At 47.2% G+C, this 27,655-nt stretch overlaps 1 protein-coding gene across 1 annotated transcript; it reads left to right on the top strand.

Moving 5' to 3' along the window:
- The first annotated feature begins 4,047 nt into the window (after positions 1-4,047).
- On the top strand, positions 4,048-27,418 carry C1QTNF2 (C1q and TNF related 2). Its single transcript, XM_025388454.1, has 3 exons — positions 4,048-4,177; positions 20,170-20,422; positions 25,401-27,418. The coding sequence occupies exons 1-3, from the start codon at positions 4,052-4,054 to the stop codon at positions 26,012-26,014; spliced, it is 993 nt and encodes a 330-aa protein (XP_025244239.1). The 5' UTR covers positions 4,048-4,051; the 3' UTR covers positions 26,015-27,418.
- The last annotated feature ends 237 nt before the right edge of the window (positions 27,419-27,655 follow it).

Here is a 27,655-nt window from a genome sequence, read left to right as displayed (position 1 = left end):
TTGTCCCAGCTGGGGTTGAGGGGGGGCTGCTACTAGCAGGTAGTATCTAGTGGGTAGAGGCCAGAGATCCTGATAATCCTACAATGCATAGGACAGTCCCCTCAACAAGAAAAAAAAAAGGGTGAGTTTAGGCTTTATCCTCTGTTACACAGGGAAGCATTAGAAAGATGTTTAGAAAGACTAAGGTAGCTTGTACATACCCTGCTTCTTCTGCCTGGCACCCCTCCTCACCTTGGCCACCTTTGTATGACTAGCCCTTTTTTTTTTTTTTTTTTTTTTTTGGAGACAGTCTTGCTGTGTTGCCAAGGCTGGAGTGCAGTGGCACAATCTCCACTCACTGCAAACTCTGCCTCCCAGGTTCACACCATTCTCCTGCCTCAGCCTCCCGAGTAGCTAGGACTACAGGCACCCCCCACCACGCCTGGCTAATTTTTTTGTATTTTTAGTAGAGACGGGGTTTCACCATGTTGGCCAGGATGGTTTCGATCTCCTGACCTCGTGATCCGCTCGCCTCGGCCTCCCAAAGTGCTGGGATTACAGGCGTGAGCCACTGCGTCTGCCGGCCGACTAGCCCTTTTTTGTCCTTTGGGACTCAGCTTAAATATCACCTACTGAAGAGATCATCTAGACTTTTCAATCAAAATAGGTTATCTCACAGACTTCATACCATTATTCTTTCCCATGTTTTCCTCTTATTTTCACCACAATTTTGAATTATATGTTTATTTGGTTGCTGGTTTCACATTTGTCTCGTAAGCTCTGTGGAAGCAGAGACCTTCCTTATTCGTTCATCACTGTGACCCCAACATCAAGCAGAGTGCCTGGTGCATTGTTGCTGATATTTAATCAACTGATTAATCTGAAGGTTGATAGTAGGATTGAAATGGGGTTGAGCATAGGAGGTGGATAGAAAGAGGAAAGAAGGCAGTCCTCTAGATTTCTTCTCTGCTTGTTCTGATCCACACTCATCTCCTTTCCCTGACTTTCACAGCACCTATAGTTCACAACATGACATGTCAGTTAGGATTTTAAGCAGACATGAATTTAATAAAAAGAATCAAATAAACTCGGAACCATTGCAGAACAAGTTCTGGCTTGGGCTTGCACGAATGAGTCCCAAAGCCCACCGTCGTACTAACCCCACCACCCCAAGGGAACAGTTACTTCTGCCACAGTCAGCAGGCCAGCGACTGGCCCAGTCTGACTACAGGAACGCAACATCTTAGGTGTAATCTGGGGATCAGGAACTGGCAGAACTCCAGAGTCACACTGCACCTTCCAGGTTACCATTAGCAAAGTGGATTCCTCCCAGGCTGCTGCCTCTTCACGTAACTGTTTTTGTGTTTGGTTTTTTGTTTTTCTTAACACAATTTTGAATTCAGGTCTTTCCCAGGTGCACGGGACTAGCTAAACCTAAATTTTAATGGGAGCCCCAATAGCAAGGAGTCTAAGAAATGGATTTTTAGCTTTCTAGTCTCTGTTGTGTAGGAGGGCACACCAAGAAGAGTTTGGACAATTGTGGAACAAGCCAATCTGCCACATCTGCCTCATGGCTGCCCCACTCTGTGGCCATCCATGTCATATCATTCATCTTCTCTAGATGGATACTAGCATGTTCTCTAGATGTGAGTAGATGTGAAATGAATTGAATGAAATTGAAGGGGAAAATCCTCTTTCATGTTCACACTTTGCACCTTTCCTATGGCACTTAATTGTATTTTGCCTCCTAGTGTAATTTGTGTTCTCATTCAGAAGTTCATCTCTTTGTCCCCATACTCATAATAGGTAATAAATGTTTATAGACTGTGGCCGGTGCGGTGGCTCACGCTTCTAATCCTAGCACTTTGGGAGGCCAAGGCAGGTAGACAACCTGAGGCCAGGAATTCAAGACCAGCCTGGGCAACATAGTGAAAACCCATGTCTACTAAAAGTACAAAAATTAGGTGGGTGTGGTGGTGCGTGCCTGTGGTCCCAGCTACTCAGCAGGCTGAGACAGGAGAATCTTTTGAACCTGGGAGGTGGAGATTGCGGTAGCTGAGATTGCACCACTGCACTCCAGCCTAGGCAACAGAGCGAGACTCCATCTCAAACACAAATGTCCGTAGACTGAATTCAAGACAGAGAGTAAAGACAGAGGCTAGGGAGAGGAAGTTCTAAGCCCCATTCTAGCTTGACACAGTTCCCACAGCTCGTAGAACTGCCACTTCAGAAGTATTTTGCATTGCCTGCTACATGAAACCATCAGCACTGCAAGGAACCATAGGACAAGGACCCAGGAACTCTGCTAGGCTTTAGGAAACCTAGGTTCCAGGTATCCTTCAAAAGTTGGGAAAACATTTGCCCCCATTCATTCAGTCAGTAGTGTTTACTAAATGTTTCACACTGCCAGGTATAGCACCACTGCCTTTCTTATACTTTTCATTAACCTTTTTTTTTTTTTTTTTCTAACCAATGAGAGCATACCAGTGATTTCAACCTCTGTCATAATGGAGCCACATGGATAACACACAGATATTACCACTCTACCCTAGGAGAGGGGCTTTCCTGAGCCCTTTAGATTCTGAATGACCTCCAGGCATTCTAAGCAGTTTCCTCACCTTTCTGATTGCTGACACATCTGACCCAAGGGGCAGTGGATGGAAGTTTCCTTTCCAGCCATCTGTGTATCAACACCCTAAACTCCACTCCACATGTTATCATTCTTCCATTTTCTAAGGTCACACTTCCCCTACATTCAGACAAGTCTCACTAATCTCTCAGGGTTCACCTGAAACATCACTTTCCCAGGCCTTCCCCTTACTGCCCAGTTTATACTTTTTGTTTTCTATAACACTCATTTCACTTGTAACCACTTGTTTCATCCCCAACTGGAGGACTCTAAGTTTCATGAGGGTAGGTATCAAGCCTATTTGTTTCCCTCTATATCCCCAGCACCTTGCTTGGGGACTGACACATAATGGATGCTTATCAAATATTTGTTGAATGAATGTTTGTTGAGCCTACAAACTTTCATTCTCAAATGGTGTTTATGTAGTATTAGTAATAATTTCCTATCAAACATCTTTATGAGTTAGTATCCCAACTTTGGGGTAAAGGCAGTACAGGTAATACTCTCCCAATTTTTTAGAAAATAAAACACCATCTATGAGGTTATCTGACTTGATTAAGGCAGTGGTTCCAACGTTAGAATTCAAATGCATAGCTGTATTAAAATTCTGACTATAAATTTTGTGTCCGTTACCAGCTGTTAACCAGATGCTCTTGCTGTGGAGCGAAATATGGGTCGCTAGTGGAAGAGAGCAGTGGAAAGAACAGGGAGAAGCGAAAGCCAGGCCTTGGAGGATTTCCTTTCCTCCAGTGCCTGCTTGATTCCTACACAGGATTGCTTTGTCTATCCTGGGAGTTGAGACCCTCCCTAAGTCTCTCAATGACTTGAGGTTGGGCCAGAGAGCTAGTGAGGCCAGTGAATCCTCACCTTCTGGGGAGGAGAGAAAGGAGAGCTGGGACACAGGGCACTCACCCACAGTAGTGTGTATGTGCACACTCACATCTGGACAAAATCCACACCAAGGCATGCATACAAATCAACACAGAATGAGCCACTGCACAGTCATACACACATTTAAACATGCACCCCACATACAGATGTCTAGCCACTATCCTGTACATCCAGCCGCTGATGTGCACTCCAGTTGTACACCAAGCTGCCATCTTGGACATGTGCATGCACATGTACATACACCGAACAGCCCTGATGAAAAATTTGGATAAACGCACTTTTGCGCACACACAACTGAACACATCCATATGATTTATCATCACACTCAAGTCCATGCACACCTTTGCAAACGTGTGGGAAACAATCACTCTGATCACTCTGGTGCACACAACCTCCAAATGCACTAACAGGCTCTACCCACGCAGAGATGCATCGACACACCCGAGTTGTCATCAGCACTGCAAGTTTTTTCCAAACAGCTGCTAAAAAGAGAATGCTGCGCTGCGGGCCAGCCCACGTGACCGGGAGGAAGGCTCTCCCGCCCATGACGGGATGGGAAAACTATGCCTTGGGCCGGCGCTCGGCTCGGCTGCTGCAGCCGAGGAAAGCCGGGACGCGGAGCCCCGCCGAGAGCTTCTTTGCTCCGGACGCCCCTGGACGTGGCGGACAGCCGCGAGGGTGAGTGGCCCGCACCGCGGTTGGGCGGGGGCGGCAAGTGCGCGCGGGGAGGAGGAGGACTTGCACTGCTGCGGGCGGGGCAGGATGCGGAAGGCGGGAGAGCTGCCAGCGCGCCTTTATTGCGGGTTGGGCAGCTCGCGCATTCCTGCCTCTCGACTTCTGCCTTCTGTATTATAACACAAATTAACATGTTTTGAGTCCTTACTGTGTGCCAGGCTCTGTGCCCTGTGGTTTACCCGTTACAATAGTAATACCCGTAGCTCTGCCATTTATTGAGCGCCTACTTTGTGCCAAGTCCTGCCAGCACTTTACTTGTGCTCTTTCATTTTCATGACAACGGATTATCCCCGTCTACAAAAGAGGAACTGGGCTCAGAGACATTAATGATTTGGACAGGGTTGCACAGCTAGTAACTGATGAAAAAGGGACTTGAAGTCTGGTAAATCTGAGTCCAATACCCGAGCTAACAATCACAGTTAACATGTACTGAATGCATTATTTCATTTAATCTTCATATTTATTTAAATATATGATACAGACTGGCAAACTGAGCTCAGAAGGTATTGAACGGCAGGCAGAGATTTGTACCCAATGCTTCTTGACTCTCTTCACTCTCCTTCCCTGCCTAAACTACTTGTCTTAATATGCTTTGTCCTTACTTCTCCATCCCCACTGCTGCTGCCGCATTCTAGGACCTCGCTTTTCAGCTAAACAATTGCAATGGGCCCTAATACTCTCCCAGCCCAGGTCTCTCCTGTGACACCGTGAGTCCCTTGCACTACCTCATTGTGATCCTCCTCTGCTCCTTGACCACAAAACTGCCCTGCTTGGAAGCCTGCAGCGGTCCCTTCCTTAGACTGGCCATTTCTCAGAGACCCTGTGTTTCCACCATGCTGAAGTAGCAGTAATAGAAAGACAATGTCCTACATAGGGCAACCCAAGGCTGGTACTCAGTTAGCATTGTTAAAAATCTGTCCTCTCACATCCTTATTTTTGCCTTCCCTCTGCACCATTCTCTAATTTATTCTGTCATCTGGGGTAATTATATCAATTACTCCTGCTTTCAACTGCCCGATCCTCAGACTCTCCACACATTTCCAAGCATCACTACAGCCCTTCATTGTAACACATCAGATTCACTGCAGAATTTGTTTCCTCCCAAATGTCTGACTTCTCCCCATCTCCTAGCAGGGATACCACACTTACCTGTCTTCCAATCCTTAAACCTTAGGGTTACCTTTTGTTTTAAATGTTATAAAAGTAACGATGCTCATCACAGGAAATTCGAACAGTTCAAAAGTTAGAAAGAGAAAAGTAAAAGCCTACATACTCCCTCCCAATTCTGAAAGGTAACCCCTTTAACAAGATTTTGCGTCTTTTCAGAAAGTATTTCCCCAACCCTTCTGTACATATATATACTCTATATTTGTGCTTTTTTTTTTTTTTTTAACTCAAAGAGAAGCATACTTTACATTCCATGGTACAACTTGCTTTTTTCACTTAACAGTGTGTCTTCGCCTTGTTTACATATCTACATATACAGGCCTACTTTGTTCTTCTAATGGTGTCATAGTGTGTCATTGTATGGATGAACTGAGATATTTTTCGCAAGGCTGGAGTCCTCTTTGAAGCCACTCTGTCTCCATCGAATATTCAGCAAGTTCTCCAAGATGTCACTTTTTTCTCTGCAAATCTCCCTATTCTCCCCTGTCTCTCTATTCCTTCTCTTATCCTGACCCTGCTAATCAGACAGTCTCTCTTGCTGTCTCAATCACTGATGCGTCCTACTCCTGAATGTTCACTGTGGGGTAACAGAGTCCCTCTCCACACCCACAGCTTCACCCACTCCTTCTTCCAGGTCAAAGGCCTGCCAACCTTAATTTGCCTCTATGAGATGAACTCCTGCATAAATCAAACTTCTATTAGTTACATTCTATTTTAGCTTTTCTTTTTTTTTAGATAGAGTCTTGCTCTGTCACCCAGGCTGGAGTGCAGTGGCACGATCTTGGCTCACTGCCATCTCCGCCTCCTGGGTTCAAGCAATTCTTCTGCCTCAGCCTCCTGAGTAGCTGGGACTACAGGTGCACGCCACCACAACCAGTTAATTTTTGTATTTTTAGTAGAGACGGGGTTTCACCATATTGGCCAGACTGGTCTCGAACTCCTGACCTCGTGATCCACCCGCCTCGGCCTCCCAAAGAGCTGGGATTACAGGCATGAGCCACCGCGCCCGTCCCATTCTAGCTTTTCTTTTGAAAGGAATTATGTGCCACATATTTATTCAAGCAAATAACCTTCCCGTGGATTTGTTCACTTCTATTAAGTGGCTTACTCCTGTAACACACATACACATGCGCATACACATCACTGCCCTGTTAGTAACTCCCCTGTTAGCTGAGGGGCCATGGTAGTGGAACTTGAGCTCTGGGCCCCTAGCCAGCAGTACTGAGTTCCACCCAAACTTTGACCTAGGAAAAGTAATTTTTCCCTTTTCTGAGCTGTTTTCTCTTCTGCCAAATGGAGATGACAGTATCAGCCTCTTAGAAGTGTGGGGAGAATTAAGGGAGATATGAACATCAAAACTTTGAAATAAGAACACACAACATACATGGAGAATCATTACTCTTTTCCTCTAGGTTAGGGGTTGCAAACCCAGATACTGACACGGGCTGTGCGCAATGTGTATGGGAATGGGATGCATGATATTTGGGAGTGGTGAGGACTGTGAACACTCTAGAACACAGGCTGTCTGTCCTAGTCAGCGTGGGGCACCATGACAATACCACAGTCTGGGGACATGCAACAATAGACATTTATTTCTCATGATCCCTAGAGGCTGGAAGCCCGTCATCAAGGTGTCTGAGTGTTGGTTTCTTCTGAGTCCTCTCTCCGTGGCTTGCAGGTGGCCATGATCTGCTGTGTCTTCACATGGTTGTCACTCTGTGTATGTCTGTGTCCTGATCTCCTCTTCATATAACGACACCACTCATACTGGATTAGGGCCTACCCATATGACTCATTTTACCTTGGTTACCATTTTTAAGGTTCTATCTCTAAATGCAGTCCCATTCTGAGAATCTGAGAGTTAGGACTTCAGTGTGCGAATTCTGGGGAGACACAAGTCAGCCTGTAATACCTTGTCTCAAGGGGCAGCTACCTGGTGACCTGCGTAAATGCAGGCTCAGTGCTGCCCAGATCCTTCTGCTGCTCAAGAAAAGCTGCAAACATCGATGTTAATATAAAACCTCCCAAGTTTTACATTGGCAACAATTTCCAATTAAAAACCCAAAACAAAAAGTACAGAGTAGTCTGTGATCCACGTGAGGCCACTGATACGCCAATTGGTCCCTGTTTGTCTAGGCTCTAATTTCCTCAGTGGCAGGGGCATGTTCCATAGCTTTTTAATCCTTCTCAGCCTCTGTGCACGTTGTTTATTCTCTCTCTCTCTCTCTCTTTTTTTTTTTTTTTTTTTGACAATGTCTTGCTCTGTTGCCCCGGTTGAAGTGCAGTGGCACTATCTCTGCTCACTGCAGCCTCTGCCTCCTGGGCTCAAGCGATTTTTCCCTCTCAGCCTCCCAAGTAACTGGGACTACAGGCAGGCACCACGACGCCCAGCTAATTTTCGTAGTTTTTGTAGAGACGAGGTTTCGCCATGTTGTCCAGGCTGGTCTCGAACTCCTGGGCTCAGGCAATCCACCTGCATTGGCCTCCGAAAGTGCTGGGATTACAGGCATGAGCCGCTGCACTCAGCCTACACATTGTAATATTAACAAAAAGTTAAAAGCTAATCATTGAATGATTAAATTTGAATTTTACAATCTTGTTGAAAGTAGGGCACACCTGTAGAAATCCTGTACCTCTTTGCTTTCATGGCAAGCTATAAAATCGCATCAGCCATTATAACTGCCTTCATAGCCATTGATGCCAAAGTTTGCAAATGTTCAGCTCCTCACAGGGTCGCTATTACAGCCACTTTACGGATGGGGAAACAGCAGACCCAGGTCTACCCAGGTCTGCTTGTTTATTTTCATGAGTGTGACAACCTTCTCCCATGACATCCTCTCTCTCTTTGTTCTCAGGAATGATTATTGTATCAAAAATCACGACTGGTACTGAGTGCTTACTGTGGGTTGGTCGCTGCATTATCTCATTCAGTATTCACAATTACTCTATAAGGGAGGTGTGAGCAGTCAAATTACTTGAGGGAGGCATTCCTAAAGACCTCAAATAATTCAAAACTGGTGTCATTAAAAGCTCACCTGCTGAATGGAAAACCAAACATCCTATGTTCTCACTCATAAGTGGGAGCTAAGCTATGAGGATGCAAAGGCATGAGAATGACACAGTGGACTTTGGGGACTTCAGGGGAAAGGGTGAAAGGGGGGTGAGGGATGAAAGACTACAAATAGGGTACAGTGTATACTGCTCAGGTGATGGGTGCACCAAAATCTCACAAATCACCACTAAAGAACTTACTCATGCAACCAAACACCACCTGTTCCCCAATAAACTATGGAAATTTTTAAAAAGTTAAAAAAAAATAGCTCACCTGCTGAAGAATGGTAGATATTTCTGATTACCTGTTAGGACAGTGCTGTTATGTGGCTCTAGCATAAACACAGTTTACAATTTACAATCCACACTGCCTTACAAGATTCTTGACAACTTTTAACTTGGGAAAATTGGGGTTATTTCAGATTTCACACATAAAGTGAAACAATAAATATTCAAATTCAAATAAGACCATATATTATTATTTTTCTCATTTTACAGACAAAGAAACTGAGACCTAGAGAGATTAAATAACTTGCCCAAGGTCAAACAGCTGGAAAATGACTTCACCACCAGACCAGCTCATGCTTCTCTAAGGGTAGACCTGTGGCCGGGCGCGGTGGCTCAAGCCCGTAATCCCAGCACTTTGGGAGGCCGAGACGGGCGGATCACGAGGTCAGGAGATCGAGACCATCCTGGTTAACATAGGTGAAACCCCGTCTCTACTAAAAATGCAAAAAACTAGCCGGGCGAAGTGGCAGGTGCCTGTAGTCCCAGCTACTCGGGAGGCTGAGGCAGGAGAATGGCGTGAACCCGAGAGGAGGAGCTTGCAGTGAGCTGAGATCCGGCCACTGCACTCCAGCCTGGGTGACAGAGCAAGACTCCGTCTCAAAAAAAAAAAAAAAAAAAAAAAAAGGTAGACCTGTATCTAATTTTTTTTTTCTTTATAGAGCTGGTGGGGTGAGGGGAGGGGGGATCTCACTTTGTTGCCCAGACGGTCTCACTTTGTTGGCCAGACTGGTCTCGAACTCCTGTCTTCAAGTGATCCCCCACCTCAGCCTCCCAAAGTACCAGCATTCTAGATGTGAGCCATTGTGCCCGGCCCTGTATCAGAAGTTTAGGGTTACTCTGAACGCCCATCAAGGCCTGACCAAAAATGACTCCGTGGAAGTTCTTGGGCTCACCCAGAAAAGTCAAGGAAAACTTAGCCTTTTCTCCCTGACCTCTTCAAAGTTCAGAATTTGTTTCTCTCCCTCAGTTCTTAGATCTTGTAGTCCCTTTTATGTCATTCCCAGGGACTGTTGTCTAACCCCAAAATTTCCTTCCCCTGCCGCCTGCCTGGTGTTGGATGCTGTTACATCTAGATGCCGTTGGGCGCCTATTACAAAGGAAAAGGAGAGTGAGGCTCTTTTTTCCTGGTCACACAGGTGTGCCGGCTGGATGCTCAGGTAAGCAGATCATTATAGCCTGCCCAGGTAGTTCTAGGGATCAGAGTGGGCCCTACAGGAGCAGCAACTACATCTTTTCACCTCCGAATCCCCAGTGTCCGGCCTCAAAGGCAATAATAATAAACCATACTATTTATTGGGTAGCCATGTGCCAGGCCACAGTATCATGCACACATGCACACCTGATATCCCATTTGGCCCTGTCACTTGATGAGATAAGCACCATCCCGCTTCTTCCCTGGTCTCTGTATTATGGAGCATGGACACGCCAGGTGGCTCAAAGTTGTGAAGCCAAGACACCACCCCATCCTTCCCTCAGAGCAGAAACAGCAGGGCAGGAACAAAGGCTCAGCCTCCCTAGGACTTTTTTTTTTTTTTTTTTTTTGGTAGCACCTGACAGAGCCATAACTCAAACTAACTTAAGTGAAAATGGGAGTTCATGAGAAGCTACCAGAGTCTCTACCTGAAATGCATGCAGGACTCAGGTGGCAGATCAGGACTGGCTTTTGTTAGTTCAACTGCAGTTAGTGGCAATTACAATTTTAAACAAGGTCTTAAAATTTGTATTGTCACATTCAATATCCATTATCTTGTTTGATTTCTGGAATGGCAAGAAATAATAAAATAATAGAAGCTAATGCTTTTATACCTCTTGCCATATGCCAGGTCTTATTCTAGAAACATTAAATTCTCGTAACAACTGTCTAAGGTAGGTTCTATTATAATCGTGTTCATGTTGGAGAGGAGGAGACTGAAGGGGAGAGATTAAATAACATGTGAAGGTACTACAGCTAGTTCATGGCATCTGAACCCATACAGCTATGCTGGAGCTGTTGTAGAAGCCAGCATGTGGCTATTGAAGACTTGAAATGCTCCAGTCTGATTTGAGATCCGCTGCAAGTGTGAAATACATCACTAGGCTTCAAAGACTTAGTACTAAGAATGTACAATGTCTCATTAATAATTTTTATGGTGATGACATGTTGAAATGATGATATTTGGGAAACAATGGGCTAAATAGCATTGAAATTAATTTCACCTGCTTCTTTTTTACTTTGTTAATGTGACTACAAGACAAACTGACACATGTGACTTGCATTGTTTTCCTATTGGGCCGAGCTGTTCACACCCACTCCCCCACTGCTGTGGTCAGGCACGTGGAGACGGGCCCTGGGGATGCGATACGGGGATGTGAACACCCTCAGCCGCCTTCTCTCCCCCTCACATCTCTCACAGCTGCTGCATTCTTCTCTCTCACGGCAGTCCTTGGTCTCCACGCGGCAGAAAACAGCTGTAGACAATGCCAAAGCTTGATGGCTTTGTCTTCGGCCACTCCAGAGCCTGACTCTTTCCCTCATTGTGCAGAGGAGGCAGCTGAGGCTCAGAGGTGCAGCAGGCCAGGGCCCCGGGGGTGGGCTCCACTGCCCACCACGTTATGCACCACGTTTGTCGTTTTGTAAAGGCTGAGAGTGTATATATTAGAAGGTATAAGTCTTCAGCTTTAACACACGGGCTGATTTCCTGTGTGCTTTCAAGAATTCTTGCTGAGACAAACCCCTGGCTTCCGAGGCCTTGTTAGATCATGATGTGTCCTTGGATCTCATTTTCTAGGCTGAGCCAGAAATGAGGAGAGAGAAAGAGAGAAAATAGCAGATGAAATATTTTCTGAGGCATCCTGGCAAGTGGGCCCCACGACTTTTGAAGCCTCTGTATTTAGACTGTGGATTCTGGACAGTTTCCAAATGGACACTGATCTTGAGATCTGGAGAGAGGGGACATTTCGTGAGCACTGTGTGAGGAGCGGCAGCCAGCCGCTTTTTCCCTCCAAGGATCTCTAGCTTTTTAGAGAAGCTGGAGAGGACTGTTTCCAATTTACTTCCTGGAATTCGGGGAGGGCGTGGAATGTTTTTTATTATAGTATTCTATTCTCCCATCAAAGCGGATTTTCAGCAAGCTTCATCCGCAAGCAAGCCTTGTCCCTTTTCACACCAAACACAGGGAGAATTGCCCTGCTGGGTGAGATTTGGGTGTCCTCCTCCACCCAGGATGAGGTCTCCCCTGAAACACTCCAGGGGCTCCCAGTGGGAGTTCAGGACTATGATCCCTTAGTTCAGTTGCAGCTAGTGACAATTACAATTTTAAATATGGCTCTAACTTTTGTATCATGTTTTGTTTTCAAATCCACTATCTTTTTTGATTCTCTGAATAACCCTGTAAGGCAGACTGGGCAAATGTTAATATGTCCATTTTACAGGTGAGGAAATGAAGGCCCAGATAAGATGAAATGACTTTTTCACAGTCACATGATTAGTAAGTTACAAAACTAGGACTGGGACCCCGGTCTTCAGAATCCAAGCCCAGTCATTGCACTGAGTTTTCCTCAGTGACCAAGTGAGGCTTTGTCATCCACACTTTTATTGAGACCCTTGTGATCCCCTTGCTTTATAAATTGTAATAATACCGGTGGGCTGGGGAGGTCCTCAAACGCCAGTGGGACCTCAACCCCAGCCAGTGTCCAGGCTTTTGACACCATCTCAAGAAGGAATTCAAAGATGAGTTAGAAAATTGTGAAATTATGGTGACTTATTGCAAGGGGGAAAAGTACACACTCAGGAAAGGGGGCCGTGGGCGTTCTCAAGAGGGAGTTGGGCAGAGGGGTTTGGGGTTTCTATCTTTACGGGTTTCTTTAACCAACAGGTGGAATATTCATGAAAATTCCTGGAAAAAGGTGGAGATTTCCCAGAACTGTGGTGCCACCCATTTCTACACCAAATATGGGTGTTCTTGGAGCTGTCGTGGCACTGGTGGGTGTGTGATTGAGTACATGAACAAACGTATAAAGAGGTCCTGGGTGAAATCTCGATCAAATTCATTACCATGTTGGGTCCAGTGGGTCTTAGCCAGCTTGGTCCACACCCTGTTTTTCAGGGTCTTATCGGCCTATACAGCCTCTAGTCATGTCAAACTGCTGCCTGGAATTTTCCTCCTGTGACCACCCTGGATTATTCCTGTCTCTGTAAGAGTGGCCAGTTCATTCAAGGTTGTTCAACAACTGTGTGTTGAGTATTTACTCTATGCAGGTGCTGCGCTAGGCTCCGGCAGCCCAACTGAGAACAACATGCAGGGCCCATACTTTCCCGGACCTTCCATTCCAGGGAAAGAGCCAGACAGTTAACAAGTCAAGAAACAAACAAATGCATAATCACAAATTGGGCCAGATGCCTTGAAAGAACAGGATGGGATAAGAGCATATGCAGGGTGGGCGGAATGCTTTGGATCACATGATCAGGGCAGGCCCCTCTGAGGAGATGACATGAGACCTGAGACTTGAAGGATGAGGCTGGCAGCTACCTGAGGGCTTCCCGGAGGAGGTGAAGGATTGGGGGCATTTTAGGCACAGTTTTTTCCAACCATGGAGCTTTTACAGTGTCAAACACTGGACTAGATAGAATCTTTGAATGCGTTCCTTCACTCATTTCTCACACAAACTCCCTGAGGTAGGTATACTATCATTTTCATTGCATAGTTGAGGGAACCAAGTGCTGGGTGTTCCGTGGCTCTTAACCACGGAGTTAAATGCCACTCCTACCTGTCAGTGTGTCAAAACCTGATAACCAACAGGTCAGATTTATTTGAGCGTAATTTACATCTTCCAATCTGCAAGGGAGATTGTTCAGCACCCAGGCCTAGCAGACTGGCTCAAGACAAGTATTCCTGGAACTTCTACTGGCAGACACATTCAGGAAGGATCAGTGAGAGGCGCACGTCCCCACTTCTGGCCCTTCTCACATCACAGTCTGGTCACAGAGCCCTTGGGAATAAACCAGGGGGCCACGTCTTGTGGCCAGGAGGAAGACTTCCCTGACAGTAGACTCAGGCTGTGGCACTTCAGCTCCTAGTGCTTTTCTAGAACATGTGTACTGATGAATCATTAGCTACTTAACAGAGAGATGAGAAGCTGGATTTAAGAACTCATCCATGTTCAGCCAGGCTCGGTGGCTCACGCCTGTAATCCCAGTACTTTGAGGTGAGGCAGGCAGATCATGAAGTCAGGAGTTCGAGACCAGCCTGGCCAGCATAGTGAAACCCAGTCTCTACTAAAAATACGAAAAATTAGCCGGGCATGGTGGCATGCGCCTGTAGTCCCAGCTACTCGGGAGGCCGAGGCAGAAGAATTGCTTGAACCCGGCAGGCGGAAGTTGCAGTGAGCCGAGATTGTGCCACTGCACTCCAGCCTGGCAACAGAGCAAGACTCCATCTCAAAAAAATAAGAAATAAATAAAAAGAAAAAGAACTCGTCCGAGTTTAGCAACCCATGATTCTATTTCTGGGGTTTAACCAACTAATATTTTTTATCCCTTTAGCAGGAAGGCTCTAATGAAGGCGTCCCTATTCAACTAACACCTTCCCACCCTCAGAAAGGACAATTTAGGAACTGAGATTGTTTTTTTTAAAGGTGAGAAAGGACTAATACTTACCTCTCTTCTGGTTAATCGGACAGCTCTCTGTGGAGCACCTGCTATATGTGAGGCATTCTGCAAGGCTGGCCCCACCCTACGGGCCAGAGAGGGAAAGACCTAGCCCCTGTATTGTAAGGGGTCAAAAGCAAGGAGAGATTGGATCTGATTTGGGTTAGAAAAGCAGAGGAAAAAAAACTGATTTGTATCAAGGGGTGTCAGTGCTCTCTCTTCTGGATTTCAGCCACTGCCTGGTTTTTCTCTTCGCTGTGGATTTTCTTGAAGGCAGAATCCGCGTCTCCAACACTTACTAATTAAGCAAATATTTCTTGAACATCCACTGTGTGTGAGGAAGTTTGAAGCCAGGGGGCCAGCTGGGGTCCCTGTACTCATGGAGCTTACATTTTAGTGGAGACACATGGGGGAGGCAACCAAGTAAAGTGAATATGGGTGAGTGGAAAGAGCTGGGAAAAGGGAGCTTGCAGAAAGGGGGCGCTGGCTGAGAGGTCACGTCAGGGAATGCCTGGAGGAAGTGACATTTAAACTGAAATACAGCAGATAAAGAGCCAGCAAAGCAAGAGGGTGGAGCCGTGAGGTTACTGGCAGAGTGGCTGGCGCCTTGGGGCTGAATGGAGCTTGGCCTGGAAAAGGTAGTGGGGGTTGGAGGGGGGTGCTGGGCCAGAGGAGCCGAGGGAGCCAGGGAGGAGCTGAAGTTGGGGCGGAGGCTGGAGCCAGCTCAGTTGGGGCCTCGTAAGCCGTGGCTGGGGTTCTGATGTTTGCTATTTAAGCCAGCACCTACTGGAGGGTCTTGGGGAGTGACACTCTGATCTTTTGGCTCAGGCCTTGGAAACACCCCCCATTAACAAACCAAAGGGGCTTATAGTGGGGACCCAGGGTCCGGGAGGCTGTCCCCTCCACGCCTCTCATCACCTTGTCTAATCCAAGTGTGGGCCTCTCAAAGGACAGGAGGTCTTGCTCAAACACTGATTTACTCCAGCACCCCGAGAGAGAAAAAAAGCATCACTTGTACATTTTCAAAGTCATGTAGTGTGTGTGTAAAAATTGTAAAATAAAATACAGGGCATCAGAGAGATTTCTCTATGGCTGTGTGTGGTTTTGGCATATGCTTCAAGGTCTTTTCTGTAATGTGGGATATTTAGGAGGAAAAATATAAGAAATGCTGAAATAGGCCGGGCGCGGTGGCTCAAGCCTGTAATCCCAGCACTTTGGGAGGCCGAGACAGGTGGATCACGAGGTCAGGAGATCGAGACCATCCTGGTTAATATGGTGAAACCCCGTCTCTACTAAAAAGTACAAAAAAAAAACTAGCCGGGCAAGGTGGTGGGCGCCTGTAGTCCCAGCTACTTGGGAGGCTGAGGCAGGAGAATGGCGTGAACCCGGGAGGCAGAGCTTGTAGTGAGCTGAGATCTGGCCACTGCACTCCAGCCTGGGCGATAGAGCGAAACTCCGTCTCAAAAAAAAAAAAAAAAAGAAATGCTGAAATAATGGAAAGCATTTGGGTACTAGGGTCAGCCAAACCCAAGTTCAAATATAACTTCTGCCACCAGCTAGTTGTGTAAACATAAGTAAATTAGCCTCTCTGAGTTTCAGTGTCTTCTATAAAATGGGGGGGAAATAGCAGGGGCAGGAAGCAAGGGGCATGGATTAAGCACAGTCTTCAGAGGCATACGACATGGGTTTGAACGCCATCTCCATTAATCTCTGATGGTGTGACTCTGAGTAGATAACTTCACTTCTTGGAGTATCTGTTTTTTCCTCTGAAAAAAAAAAAATGGGACAATAAGGGCTCAAGTAAGCTTCATAGGACTTAGGTAAGCTTCATATAAAACAATACAGCAGGCTGGATGCAGTGGCTCACGCCTGTAATCTCAGCACTTTCGGAGGCCGAGACGGGTGGATCACTGGAGTCCAGGAGTTCAAGACCAGCAGGTGACATGGCAAGACCCCATTTCTACAAAAAATACAAAAATTAGCTGGGCATGGTGGCATGCTCCTATAGTCCCAGCTACCCGGGAGGCTGAAGAGGAAGGAACACTTGAGCCCGAGAGGTGGAGGTTGCAGTGAGCTGAGATCATGCCACTGCACTCCAGCCTGGGCGACAAAGTGAGGGAAAAAAAAAAAAAAATGTAGATACAGGGCTTCACACAGTGCCTGGAACATTGTAGGTGTGTAATAAGGTGGGTTTGCTTCTGCCTTGGTTTCCCCATCTGTAACTGAGGAGGTTGGATTAGATGGTTCCCTGAGGCCCTTCCCAAGTTCGTGATTCTAAATGTATTTAAAAGGTGCAAGCTGACAGTGGTGGCACACTCCTGTAGGTCCAACTACTTGGGACAGAAGGCTGAGACAGGAGATCACTTGAGCCCAGGAGTTCAAGGCTGCAGTGAGCTCTTGCACCATGCACTCCAGCCTGGGCAACAGAGCAAGACCCCCATCCCTAAAGAGAAAAGAAAAATAAAGAAAGGCCCTGGAAGAGTTTATCTGCCTGGATTCCTTGGGGCCTTAGTGCCCCTCTAAGCACCCTGCCCCCAGGCTTTCTCGACACCATTGTGTAGAGAATGGGGTGAGGGTGGGGCAGGGCACAAGCTGGGAGCAGGGCTATTTGGAGCCTTGTTTTTCTTGGAGGTGCTGTGGAGGCGAGGAGACTCTCCTCTCCCTCCCTTCCTCTAGGTTTGGAACTAGAATCTAGTCTCCCCGCCTTTATTTCCAAAACATTTCCTGGCTGTAGCTGCCAGCACTCCTCTGGGACTCCAGGAGCCTTCAGGCTCCAGCTCAGAAAACCCTTCCTCTCTGTGTGTCTCAGACACACACCCCTCCGCCCAGGCACTGGGGCCTACCCCGAACCACCTTTTGCAGAGAGGCATTCCCTCTTTGTCCAGAGAAGCTGGTGCAAGGCCATTGTGGTCAAGAGAGCAAATCCACCTTCCTCTTGTGGAGCCTGTGTGGCTGGGCATGGAGGTCAGAAGAGAGAGGGGAGCTGTCAACTGTGACAGATGGTTCCCTTTCTTGCCCTCTCTCTCGTCCGGCTGGCTCTCTTTTCTGCCTGTCTTCAGCTAGCTGTTTGCAGGATTCTCGTGTGCTTTGAAGACTGGCTTCCACTTCCTTCCTCCCTCTCTCCCTACTGCAAAATGTTTGTAGACTGCGACTTTCCAAATCATTTCGAACCTGCTTTAAAAATTCAGTTTCTATTCTGGGGGTCCCAGATGTGCTGCAGCTCACAAATAAGGCTAACCAGTTTTCCAAGACGCTCATCATGTAGACAAGGGAAAGAAATGGTGATTCACAGGGCCTGGGGAGTGTCTAGGCCATGGTTTTGCAAAAGCACCTGTCATTTATGTAACGTTTCCACATTATGTAATGTTTGCCGTATCTGCCTACCACCTCTACTATTATTTATGTAACCTAGGTTGAGCAAGTGTGACATCAGAAATACAATCAAACTGTGTCCTTATTTTTTCCTACCCCTCCCTACTTATGATTTAGTCAGTGAGGGGAGCTCCTCCTCCCCCTGATTGAAGTCTCCACTCCCTGGCAACCCTTCCATGCGAAGGTGAGATTTCTTCCTGCTCCCTGAGTGAAGGTGTGAAACGGGCAAGGCCATCTGCTCCCCTTGTCAGCTCACCTCTTTCCAAGTTGAAGGGAGGTGAGGTACAAGGACAAGAGGAGGATTTCTAGATGTTTCATGACTGGGGCGGGCCTAGACTGCTCTGCATCTCTGTGCCTGGCAGACATTTAAAGCTATCTTTTCCATGAGGGCCTTTTGCAGGCTCTCTGGGAGTTACAATTTTGGGCCCTGTGATTGTCACACTGCTGGGATGTGGGCAATGAACATTTTCCTTTCTCTGCAAGCCCAGGCCTTCCCCTCAGCATCTGTTTCCAGGGTTAAAGATCCTGGAGGGGGCAGGAGGAGAGGTATAGCCAGCCTGTTTCTGAGGGGAACAGCCAGAGGCAGCCAAAAATCCTGGACAGGCTCTCCAAGAGCCAGGGGCCAAGCAGAGTCTGAAGGGAAAGGAGATTGAAGGCCCAGAAGGAAAAATGAGTTCCAAAGGTCAATGCCTGAGCAATGCGCCTGCCGTGCAACCAGGACCACAGCTGCTGAGGATCCCCCTAATACTCAAACGTCTGATTGGATAGCCACAGGCTGAGTGAGGACTATGAAGCCCACAGTGCTTTGTATCTGGAAAGAGAACAGATTGAAGTCTGAAAGGCTCAGCATTGGAGCTAGAAGGGACCCTAGAGACCATCTACTCTAGTGGTTCCCAAAACAAGGTCTCTGGACCTCCATCAGCAGCAATACTTGGAAACTTATTAGAAATGCAAACGATCCAGCTTCACCCCAGATCTAATGAATCAGAAACTTTAGGGATAAGGCCCAACAACCTGTGTGTTAACAAGCCCTCGAGGTGAGTGTGATGCGCACTGAAGTTTAGGAACCACTGCTCTAGTCCAGCCCCTGTTGTTCAGGTGAGGAAACTGAGGCCCAGAGAGGGAAAAGGGTTTGCTTAAGGTCACAAAGCAAGTTACCATTTCATAGTTTATCTCCATGGCAGGAAGCCATGCCTGGGATGTTCCCCCTCCTGGTTTCATTCTTGAGAGAGAGGCTGTTAATTACAAAGCAACGGAACTGATTTGTTGAGAGATCTTGGGCAAGTTGCTTATTTCTGCTCTGGGTCTCAGTTTCTGCGAATGCATAGTGAGGGCAGGGAGTAGATACCTCTGGGTGTATAGCACACTGATCTCCGGTGGGATCGTGCTATTGCTGCCATCAGCCTTAAGGACACGGTCTAGCCTGGGACGGGAGGGCACAGGCTCTGGATCTGGATGGCCTGGTTCAAACCTTAGCCCTGCCATCTACTCATCGCGTGATGTAGACCAGGAGCGTCCAGTCTGTTGGCTTCCCTGTGCCACATCGGAAGAAGAATTGTCTTCAGCCACACATAAAATACACTAACATTAACGTTAATGTTATGAACTGTAAAAAAAGTATAACATTAAACTTTAAAAAATCGCAAAAAATATCTCATGATGTTTTAAGAAAGTTTACAAAACTTGTGTTGGGCTGCATTCAAAGCCATCCTGGGGTGCATGCGGCCCACAGGCCCCGGGTTGGAAAAGTGTGATGTAGATACATTGCTCAACTTCTCTGAGCCTCCGCTTCCTCTCCTGTATCTATCCTATAAAGGTATTGTGAAGATCAAGTAATGAATGGAAAGCTCTTAGCACATGCCTGGCGCACAGGAAGCACCTGGGGGAGGAGCTGCTACCGGCCTGCCAAGGTCGCTTAGGTGGTGGTTGACCTCCACTCAGTAAATGAATCCTCAACCCTCCTCATGCGCAACCCTGAGTCTCCCGTGAGAAGCAGACTGCTTGCAAAGTCACCTACAATTCAAACATTTCTACCCTTGTAGAACTGTAACTTTCTATTCATGCCATAGATTTGGATGAAACCATGGATCATTTCTCTCCATTCACAGCTCCTCCCAGTCACCAGTCTCTGGGTCATAAGGTCTGCATCCATTTCAGCCACTCTGGGGGATGATGGTCTGATGATGAGTGCCTCACCCCCGAGACCCCTTCAAAGTGTATTCTGGGTAATGACTCCACTCACCCAAATACTTCCTCAAGATATGACGACTCTGTCCACATCACATCTACTTGAATGTGATGCAGGAAAGAGCAAGAGACAGAAATCCAGTTGAGTGTATCCCAGCTGCCTCCTCCTGTGCATCCCCTCTGACCAGACCCAGGCCAGCTTGGTGGCCACACTCACCTGTCACAGCTCTCTTGCCTCCCACAGGTGACCACCATGATCCCCTGGGTGCTCTTGGCCTGTGCCCTCCCCTGCGCTGCTGACCCACTGCTTGGCGCCTTTGCTCGCAGGGACTTCCGGAAAGGCTCCCCTCAACTGGTCTGCAGCCTGCCTGGCCCCCAGGGCCCACCCGGCCCCCCAGGAGCCCCAGGGCCCTCAGGAATGATGGGACGAATGGGCTTTCCTGGCAAAGACGGCCAAGATGGACAGGACGGCGACAGGGGGGACAGTGGAGAGGAAGGTAAGAGGCCTACACCTGCCCCTCTCGTTCCCACCGGGCTGACAGCATCCGGCATGCGAAGGACGTCATGAAGTTGATAAAACTAGTATTAATCCTCTTCATTATAAATCAGATTACTGTTTACTTATAAACAGAGATATATATATATCCCGCCCCACCTTGAGACAGAGGCTTGCTCTGTTGCCCAGGCTGGAGTGCAGTGGTGTGATCTCAGCTCACTGCAACCTCTGCCTCCTGGGATCAAGCAATTCTCCTGCCTCAGCCTCCTGAGTAGCTGGGGCTACAGACGCATGTCACCATACCTGGCTAATTTTTGAGTTTTTTTAGTAGAGATAGGGTTTCACCATGTTGGCCAGGCTGGTCTCAAACTCTTGATCTCAAGTGATCCATCTACCTCGCCCTTCCAAAGTGCTGAGATTACAGGCATGGGCCACTGTGCCCAGCCTCAGAGCAGTTTATTCTGAAAGGAACATGGGTATTGAATTTTGTGTTCCTGCCCCTGGTGCACCTTTGGGTTGCTAAGTGACTTTGGAAAAGTCTCCCAAAATATTACTCAGAACACTTGATGGTTAAAGTGACAGAAACCCAACTTACAGTCCCAAATGGAATGTATTAGCTCATAAAACTGAGACATCAGGCTAGGCGCAGTGGCTCACACCTGTAATCTCAGCACTTTGGGAGGCTGAGGTGGGCGGATCAATTGAGGCCAGGAGTTCAAGACCAGCCCAGCCAACATGGCAAAACCCCATCTCTACTAAAAACACAAAAAATTAGCCAGGCCTAGTGGCGCATGCCTATAATCCCAGCTACTCTGGAGGCTGAGGTAGGAGAATTGCTTGAACCCGGGAGGCCGAGGTTAGAGTGAGTTGAGATTGTGCCACTGCACTTCGGCCTGGGCAACAGAGCAGGATCCTGTCTCCAAAAAAAACAAAACAAAACAAAAACAAAACACAAAACAAAACAAAACTGAGACATCCAAGAGCCGAGCTCCAGGAATAGCTGAGTCCAGGAGCTCAAATATCATTGTCAGGGCTCTGCTTCTCTCTGTGTTTGTTGCATCCTCACAAAGGCTGGAAGTTCTGAAATAGCAACTGCTGGGCTCAGGCCCACATCTTCCTGGCTTCATCCACAGAGCAAATCTCAGAACAGCCAATTTTCCTTGGCCACATGTGTATCCTGGACCAATTCCCTTGACCAAGGAGGAGAGGTGCCGCCGTTTGCAGGGCAGGCTCATGGGGCCACCCCTGCGTGCGTGTGTGTGTATGTGTGTGTGTGTGTGTGTGTGAGAGTCATTGTGACTGACAGCCCTGCTAGGACCATATGAAATGAAATGGTGAATGGCAGCTCCCCAAAGGAAGGGATGCCAGGCAGACGGCAAGCAGAATGGATATACTCTACAGACCTTTCCGTTGTGACATTCCTTATATCTCCAAACTTTCACCCCAGCAACCAAGCACTTTTCAGTGTCAGCAGCATCCCTAAGCCTACATTTTAAGCAGTAGAGAAATATAATAATTTTTATTTGTATGGCATTTTCATATTGACAAAGCACTTTTGAGCATGTTGCCCATCTGACCATCCATATCCTGTGCCGGAGGGATTCTTCTTTTCGCCATGTTGCAGATGAGGATACGGAGAGTCAGAATGATTCAGTTGAGAGCAAAATATCATCCCTGCAAGAACATGAACTTTGGAAACAAACCTGGACACTGATTTTGGCAAACTATTTAACCTCTCTCCAAACCATGGCTTCCTCATCTCTAAAATATGGATAATAAATAGCACCTGTCTCACAGGGTTGTGGTAAAAATGAAATAAAACAGTGTATGAAGCACCTGTCTCAGCGTAGACACACAATAAATGTTAGGCACCCTGTAATGGACTTATTGAGCTCACATAACACACAGATAGTTGACTGCAAATCCAGGTCTTTTCCTGCCACACCAAACTAATTCCTTCAAAAGTACCTCCTCCCCAGGAGATTAGTATAAAAGTAACCATCATAGCTTTGACTGGTGGTATGGCGGGGGGGGGGGGGTCTTCCAGCGTGCTGGGCACTGGTGTCATGATATCCAATTTCCTGACCACAGCGGCAGACTCAGGTCTGGACATGAGCTCCAAGCAGGCCAGCTAGAGATTTCCCTGAGGTTTGCCTATGGATCCTGAGGGACAGAGTCTCTGCTGTTGACTTTTTCCCCAAATAAATAAAGCTTACCAGGAAGTTCTACCGTGTACTGGGGCTGCCTTTGGCCATCTCTTCTGCTATGTGTTGAGTCTCTGCAGAGAAGGAAGCCACCACACCAAGGAAAGCGGTGCTGGGAACCCAGCACATGTAACCCAGACGAAGCTTGTCACCCTGGGGCCAATTCAGGATAACATCCAACCGCCCCCCCATCACCACACACACAAATTCACCCCCAGAAAAGTCTTTCAAGAGTAAAGTCAGCTTTTCCTGAAGTCTCTCAAAAAAGGTAATGAAGAGGAGGCCGGGCGCGGTGGCTCACGCCTGTAATCCCAGCACTTTGGGAGGCCGAGACGGGCGGATCACGAGGTCAGGAGATCGAGACCATCCTGGCTAACACGGTGAAACCCCGTCTCTACTAAAAAGAATACAAAAAACGAGCGGGGCGAGGTTGCGGGCACCTGTAGTCCCAGCTACTCGGGAGGCTGAGGCAGGAGAATGGCGTGAACCCAGGAGGCGGAGCTTGCAGTGAGCCCAGATCGCGCCACTGCACTCCAGCCTGGGCGACAGAGCGAGACTCCGTCTCAAAAAAAAAAAAAAAAAAAAAATTGAAGAGGAAAGCACGTTATATAGTTCATGGTAGGACTTCCCGGTAAGCTTTCTTACCTATTTGTCTCCCACCAAAAACCCCAAGTCAAAATGACTTAGGGGCTGCATGGTGGCTCATGCCTGTGATTTCAGCACTTTGGGAGGCCGAGGCAGGAGTACTGGGAGGCCAGGAGTTTGAGACCAGCCTGGGCAACATAGGGAGGCACCATCTCTACAAAAAATTTTAAAATTAACCAAGCGTGGTGGTGTGTGCCTGAAATCCCAGCTACTCAGGAGGCTGAGGCAGGAGGATGACTCAAGCCCAAGAGTTTGAGGTTACAGTGAGCTATGATCGCACCACTGCACTCCAGCCTGGGTAACAATGTGAGACTCTATCTCTAAAAAAAAAAAAAAAAAAAAAGATTCTGTCTCTACTCCTCTTCTCTTGGCTCCTTTTCCCACCTTTTGTTTATTTTCATTTTTTCAAGAGTTTTGTGACTTTTCTTAGTTTTATTTTTTCCCATTCTGTTTATTTTTAATTATATGAGTAATATACAAATACAGTCTCACTGTAATATATTCAAACAATACACATAAAGCAAAAGTCCTCCTTACTTACTACCCCTTCTCATCCTCCCCTCACCCTCCAGAGGTAACCACTATTAATTGGTTAGGTGTGTATGTTTCCTGGCCTTTCTCTGTGTATTTACATATGTGTTTAATAATACTGGGCATTGTCAGGCATTTAACATAAGCACTCTGTTGCTGAAAATCAAGTGTTCAGTAACAAAATGCAATTTGGAAACCTATTTCCGAATTACGTAAAATAGGAAAAATTCAGATGCATTACAGATTAACTCAGAGCTCTGAAACACAGTGAAATGCCTACATAAATACGTATAAGAAACAAAGTAACTTGTTAGGATGGAAAATGCCTGAAACATTACTTCCTTGACCACCCAGTTCGTATGGGTGACATAACCTTGTGTCAGTGAACTCAAGTCATTATCCACAAAGGTTTTGTTTAAAATGTTGAGTTGAAGGGTCATAAACTAAATTGATTTTATACAATCAGTAGCCAAAAATGTTGTATTGAGAGAAATGTGCATTTTATGAAATATGAGTATGAAACATCAAAAAGCATTCTAAAGGAAAACACAATTGGGGGAATTGTTCTGCAGGGAATGCCAGCTAGTATTTAGGGAATGTTTGCTATAGGCCAGGCACTCTTCTATGCGTTTAAATGGGTGTAGAAATATTTAGCATTGTGGATTCCTTTTGTTTTCCTAATTTTTATTTTTTAGAGATAAGGTCTCACTCTGTTGCCCGGGCTGGAATGCAGTGACACAATCAGAGCTCACTGTAACCTGGAACTCGTGGGCTCAAGCGATCCTCTCACCTCAGCCTCCCAGGTAGATAGGGCTACAGGCGCACGCCACCATGCCTGACTACTTTTTATATTTTTTGTAGAGATAGTGTCTGGCTACATTGCCCAGGCTGATCTCAAACTCCTGGCCTCAAGCGATCCTCCAGTCCCAGCTTCCCAAAGTGCTGGGATTACAGACATGAGCCACCATACCCAGCCTGGCTTCCTTTTAACATAAAGGCTCTGGCCACCTGCTCTTTCCTCTTAGTATATGTTAGAGAAGGTTTCATAGAGCACACTAACTCTACTTTTCTTTTTTTTTAACTCCTGCATAGAAATCCACAGTATGAATGGACCATAATTTTTTTTATCATTTTCCTTTGGATGGGCATTTAGTCGTTCCTATTTTTTGCTATTGTAAGCAATGCCGCAATAAAATCCTTGTACACGTGGGCAGGGCTTGTATGCACTAGGCAGGGATTTTACTAAGATCAATGTGTTGAAATCAAGGGGCTTTTTCTAGTTCTCTTCTCAACCCATTACCAGCACAGCCCGTGGAAGGATTGATCTGGCAGACAGACCAGACCCTTCCTTAGAAGGCAGGAAAAGGAAAGGGTGTGAACTTTTTGCCCTGATCCACAGTGATTTTTGAAGGTAAGTATCATCATTTCCATTTTCCAGATAGCTAGCATTAGGATTTACACCCACTTCTATGTGTCTCCAAAGCCTTCTTGTTCTTTCCATTACCCGAGCACTCCTTCTCCAAGGTTGGAAAACCAAGGCGCACCCCTCTGCCTAGGTCTGTGAGGACCGTCCATAACATCAGCTGCTCTGTCTTCCAGGTCCACCTGGCCGGACAGGTAACCGGGGAAAGCCAGGACCAAAGGGCAAAGCCGGGGCCATTGGGCGGGCTGGCCCCCGTGGCCCCAAGGGGGTCAACGGCACCCCCGGGAAGCATGGCACGCCAGGCAAGAAGGGGCCTAAGGGCAAGAAGGGGGAGCCGGGCCTCCCAGGCCCCTGCAGCTGCGGCAGTGGCCATACCAAGTCAGCTTTCTCAGTGGCAGTGACCAAGAGCTACCCACGGGAGCGGCTGCCCATCAAGTTTGACAAGATTCTGATGAACGAGGGTGGTCACTACAATGCTTCCAGCGGCAAGTTCGTCTGCGGCGTGCCTGGGATCTACTACTTCACCTACGACATCACGCTGGCCAACAAGCACCTAGCCATCGGCCTGGTGCACAACGGCCAGTACCGCATCCGGACCTTTGATGCCAACACCGGTAACCATGATGTGGCCTCGGGCTCCACCATCCTGGCTCTCAAGCAGGGTGACGAAGTCTGGCTGCAGATCTTCTACTCAGAGCAGAATGGGCTCTTCTACGACCCTTACTGGACAGACAGCCTCTTTACGGGCTTCCTAATCTACGCCGACCAGGATGACCCCAACGAGGTATAGACATGCCAGTGTGGTCCGCCAGGCAGGGAGCAAGCTTCTGGACTTGGGCTTACAGAGCAAGACCCCTCAACTGTAGGCTGGGGGTGGGGGGGTCCAGTGAGCAGTTCTAGCCTCAGGCTGACCTCCTCTGCCTCTTTTTTTCCCGATCATTAAATCCAAGCCTTTTTATTCATCCGACCATCTATTTATTCACTTCTTTTTAAAGTATCTACTATGTAACAGGCACTATGCTATTCTCTGAAAGGCGCAGCAGTGGACAAGACAGAGCATCTGTCCTCATGCGGCTTACATTCTAGCAGACGATACAATTTACAAATAACCAAGCAAATAACATAATATTATGCCAGGATAGAAATGAACATGCCATGGTTGACAGTAATAGGAATAACAGGAGACAGGGAAGAGGTGGAAATTTGTTTCTTTTTGTTTGTTTGCCTTTTTAGGTTTACTTACATACAGTGACTCTCCAAATTTTAAGTTGACAGGCTCAGTGAATACTTTTTACTTATGTGCACACCCTGAAACCTCCATGTAGATCGAAGAACAAGCTATTTCCAGCCTCTCACCTCCCTTCCCCAAAGGCTCTCTTAAGACCCCTCTAAGTCAGTACCTGGAAAAGTTCCATTTTTGAGCTGAGTTCCAAAGAAGGAAATAGAGCAATGCAAAGGCCTCGGAAAAGAGGTCTCCCAGCAAAAGACTCTGCAAGTGCAAAGACTTTGACAGAAAAGAGGGAGGGGCCAACGTCAGAACTGAGAAGCCAGGCATGAGGCGTGAGGCTGGAAGATAATACAGAACCTCCCAGGCCATGGCAAAGCTCGTTCCACTCACAAAGGCTTATCAGAATGCAAAGTGAGCACGACACTGATAAGCGGATCATCTTGAATCTGCTCAATGCATGAGTCAAGTCGGCCACAGACTTGAGCACTTTGTTATTAGTTAATCTTTTGCAGGTCCGCTTCTCAATGAATGAGATCCACCAGGGTATGCACGTACGCCTGAGAACCGCTGCTCTAAGATGGCAGGAATGGATCCCACGCAAATGAATCTCACCCCAAGCCCAGGTGTTTCCAGTATGCAGGGGTCTGAGGGCTTAAGAAGCCGCAGTGAAAGTGCCAGGTGCTGGCCGGATGTGGTGGCTCAACGCCTGTAATCCCAGGACTTTGGGAGGCTGAGGCAGATGGATCACTTGAGGTCAAGAGTTCAAGACCAGCTTGGCCAACATGGCGAAATGTTATCTCAAAAAATACAAAAATTAGACAGGCGTGGTGGTGGGCACCTGTAATCCCAGATACTGGGGAGGCTGAGGCGGAAGAATTGCTTGAACCTGGGAGGTGGAGGTTGCAGTTAGCTGAGATCATGCCACTGCACTGCAGCCTGGGCAACAGAATAAGACTGTCTCAAAAACAAAAGGCAGGTATTGAGAGCCCCATGAAACAATTTGCTGGAGAGAATTTTCAGTTGAAGCCACAGCTCCCTAGCAGCTTTCTCTGGCTGCCTGCCTAGAGAGATACTCAGGGACTGCGATGGCTGCACGGGATGGTTCTGGAAGGAGTGGCCATCTCCATAAGTAAAATGGGGTTTATTTAAAATAACTCCATTTTCTCTGGGCCATAAATGGTTTGGGATTGGGGTGGGTCTGAA

This window comes from Theropithecus gelada, chromosome 6 (genome assembly GCF_003255815.1).
Source record: "Theropithecus gelada isolate Dixy chromosome 6, Tgel_1.0, whole genome shotgun sequence".
NCBI lineage: Eukaryota > Metazoa > Chordata > Mammalia > Primates > Cercopithecidae > Theropithecus > Theropithecus gelada.
This window is presented reverse-complemented; position numbering and strand designations above follow the sequence as displayed.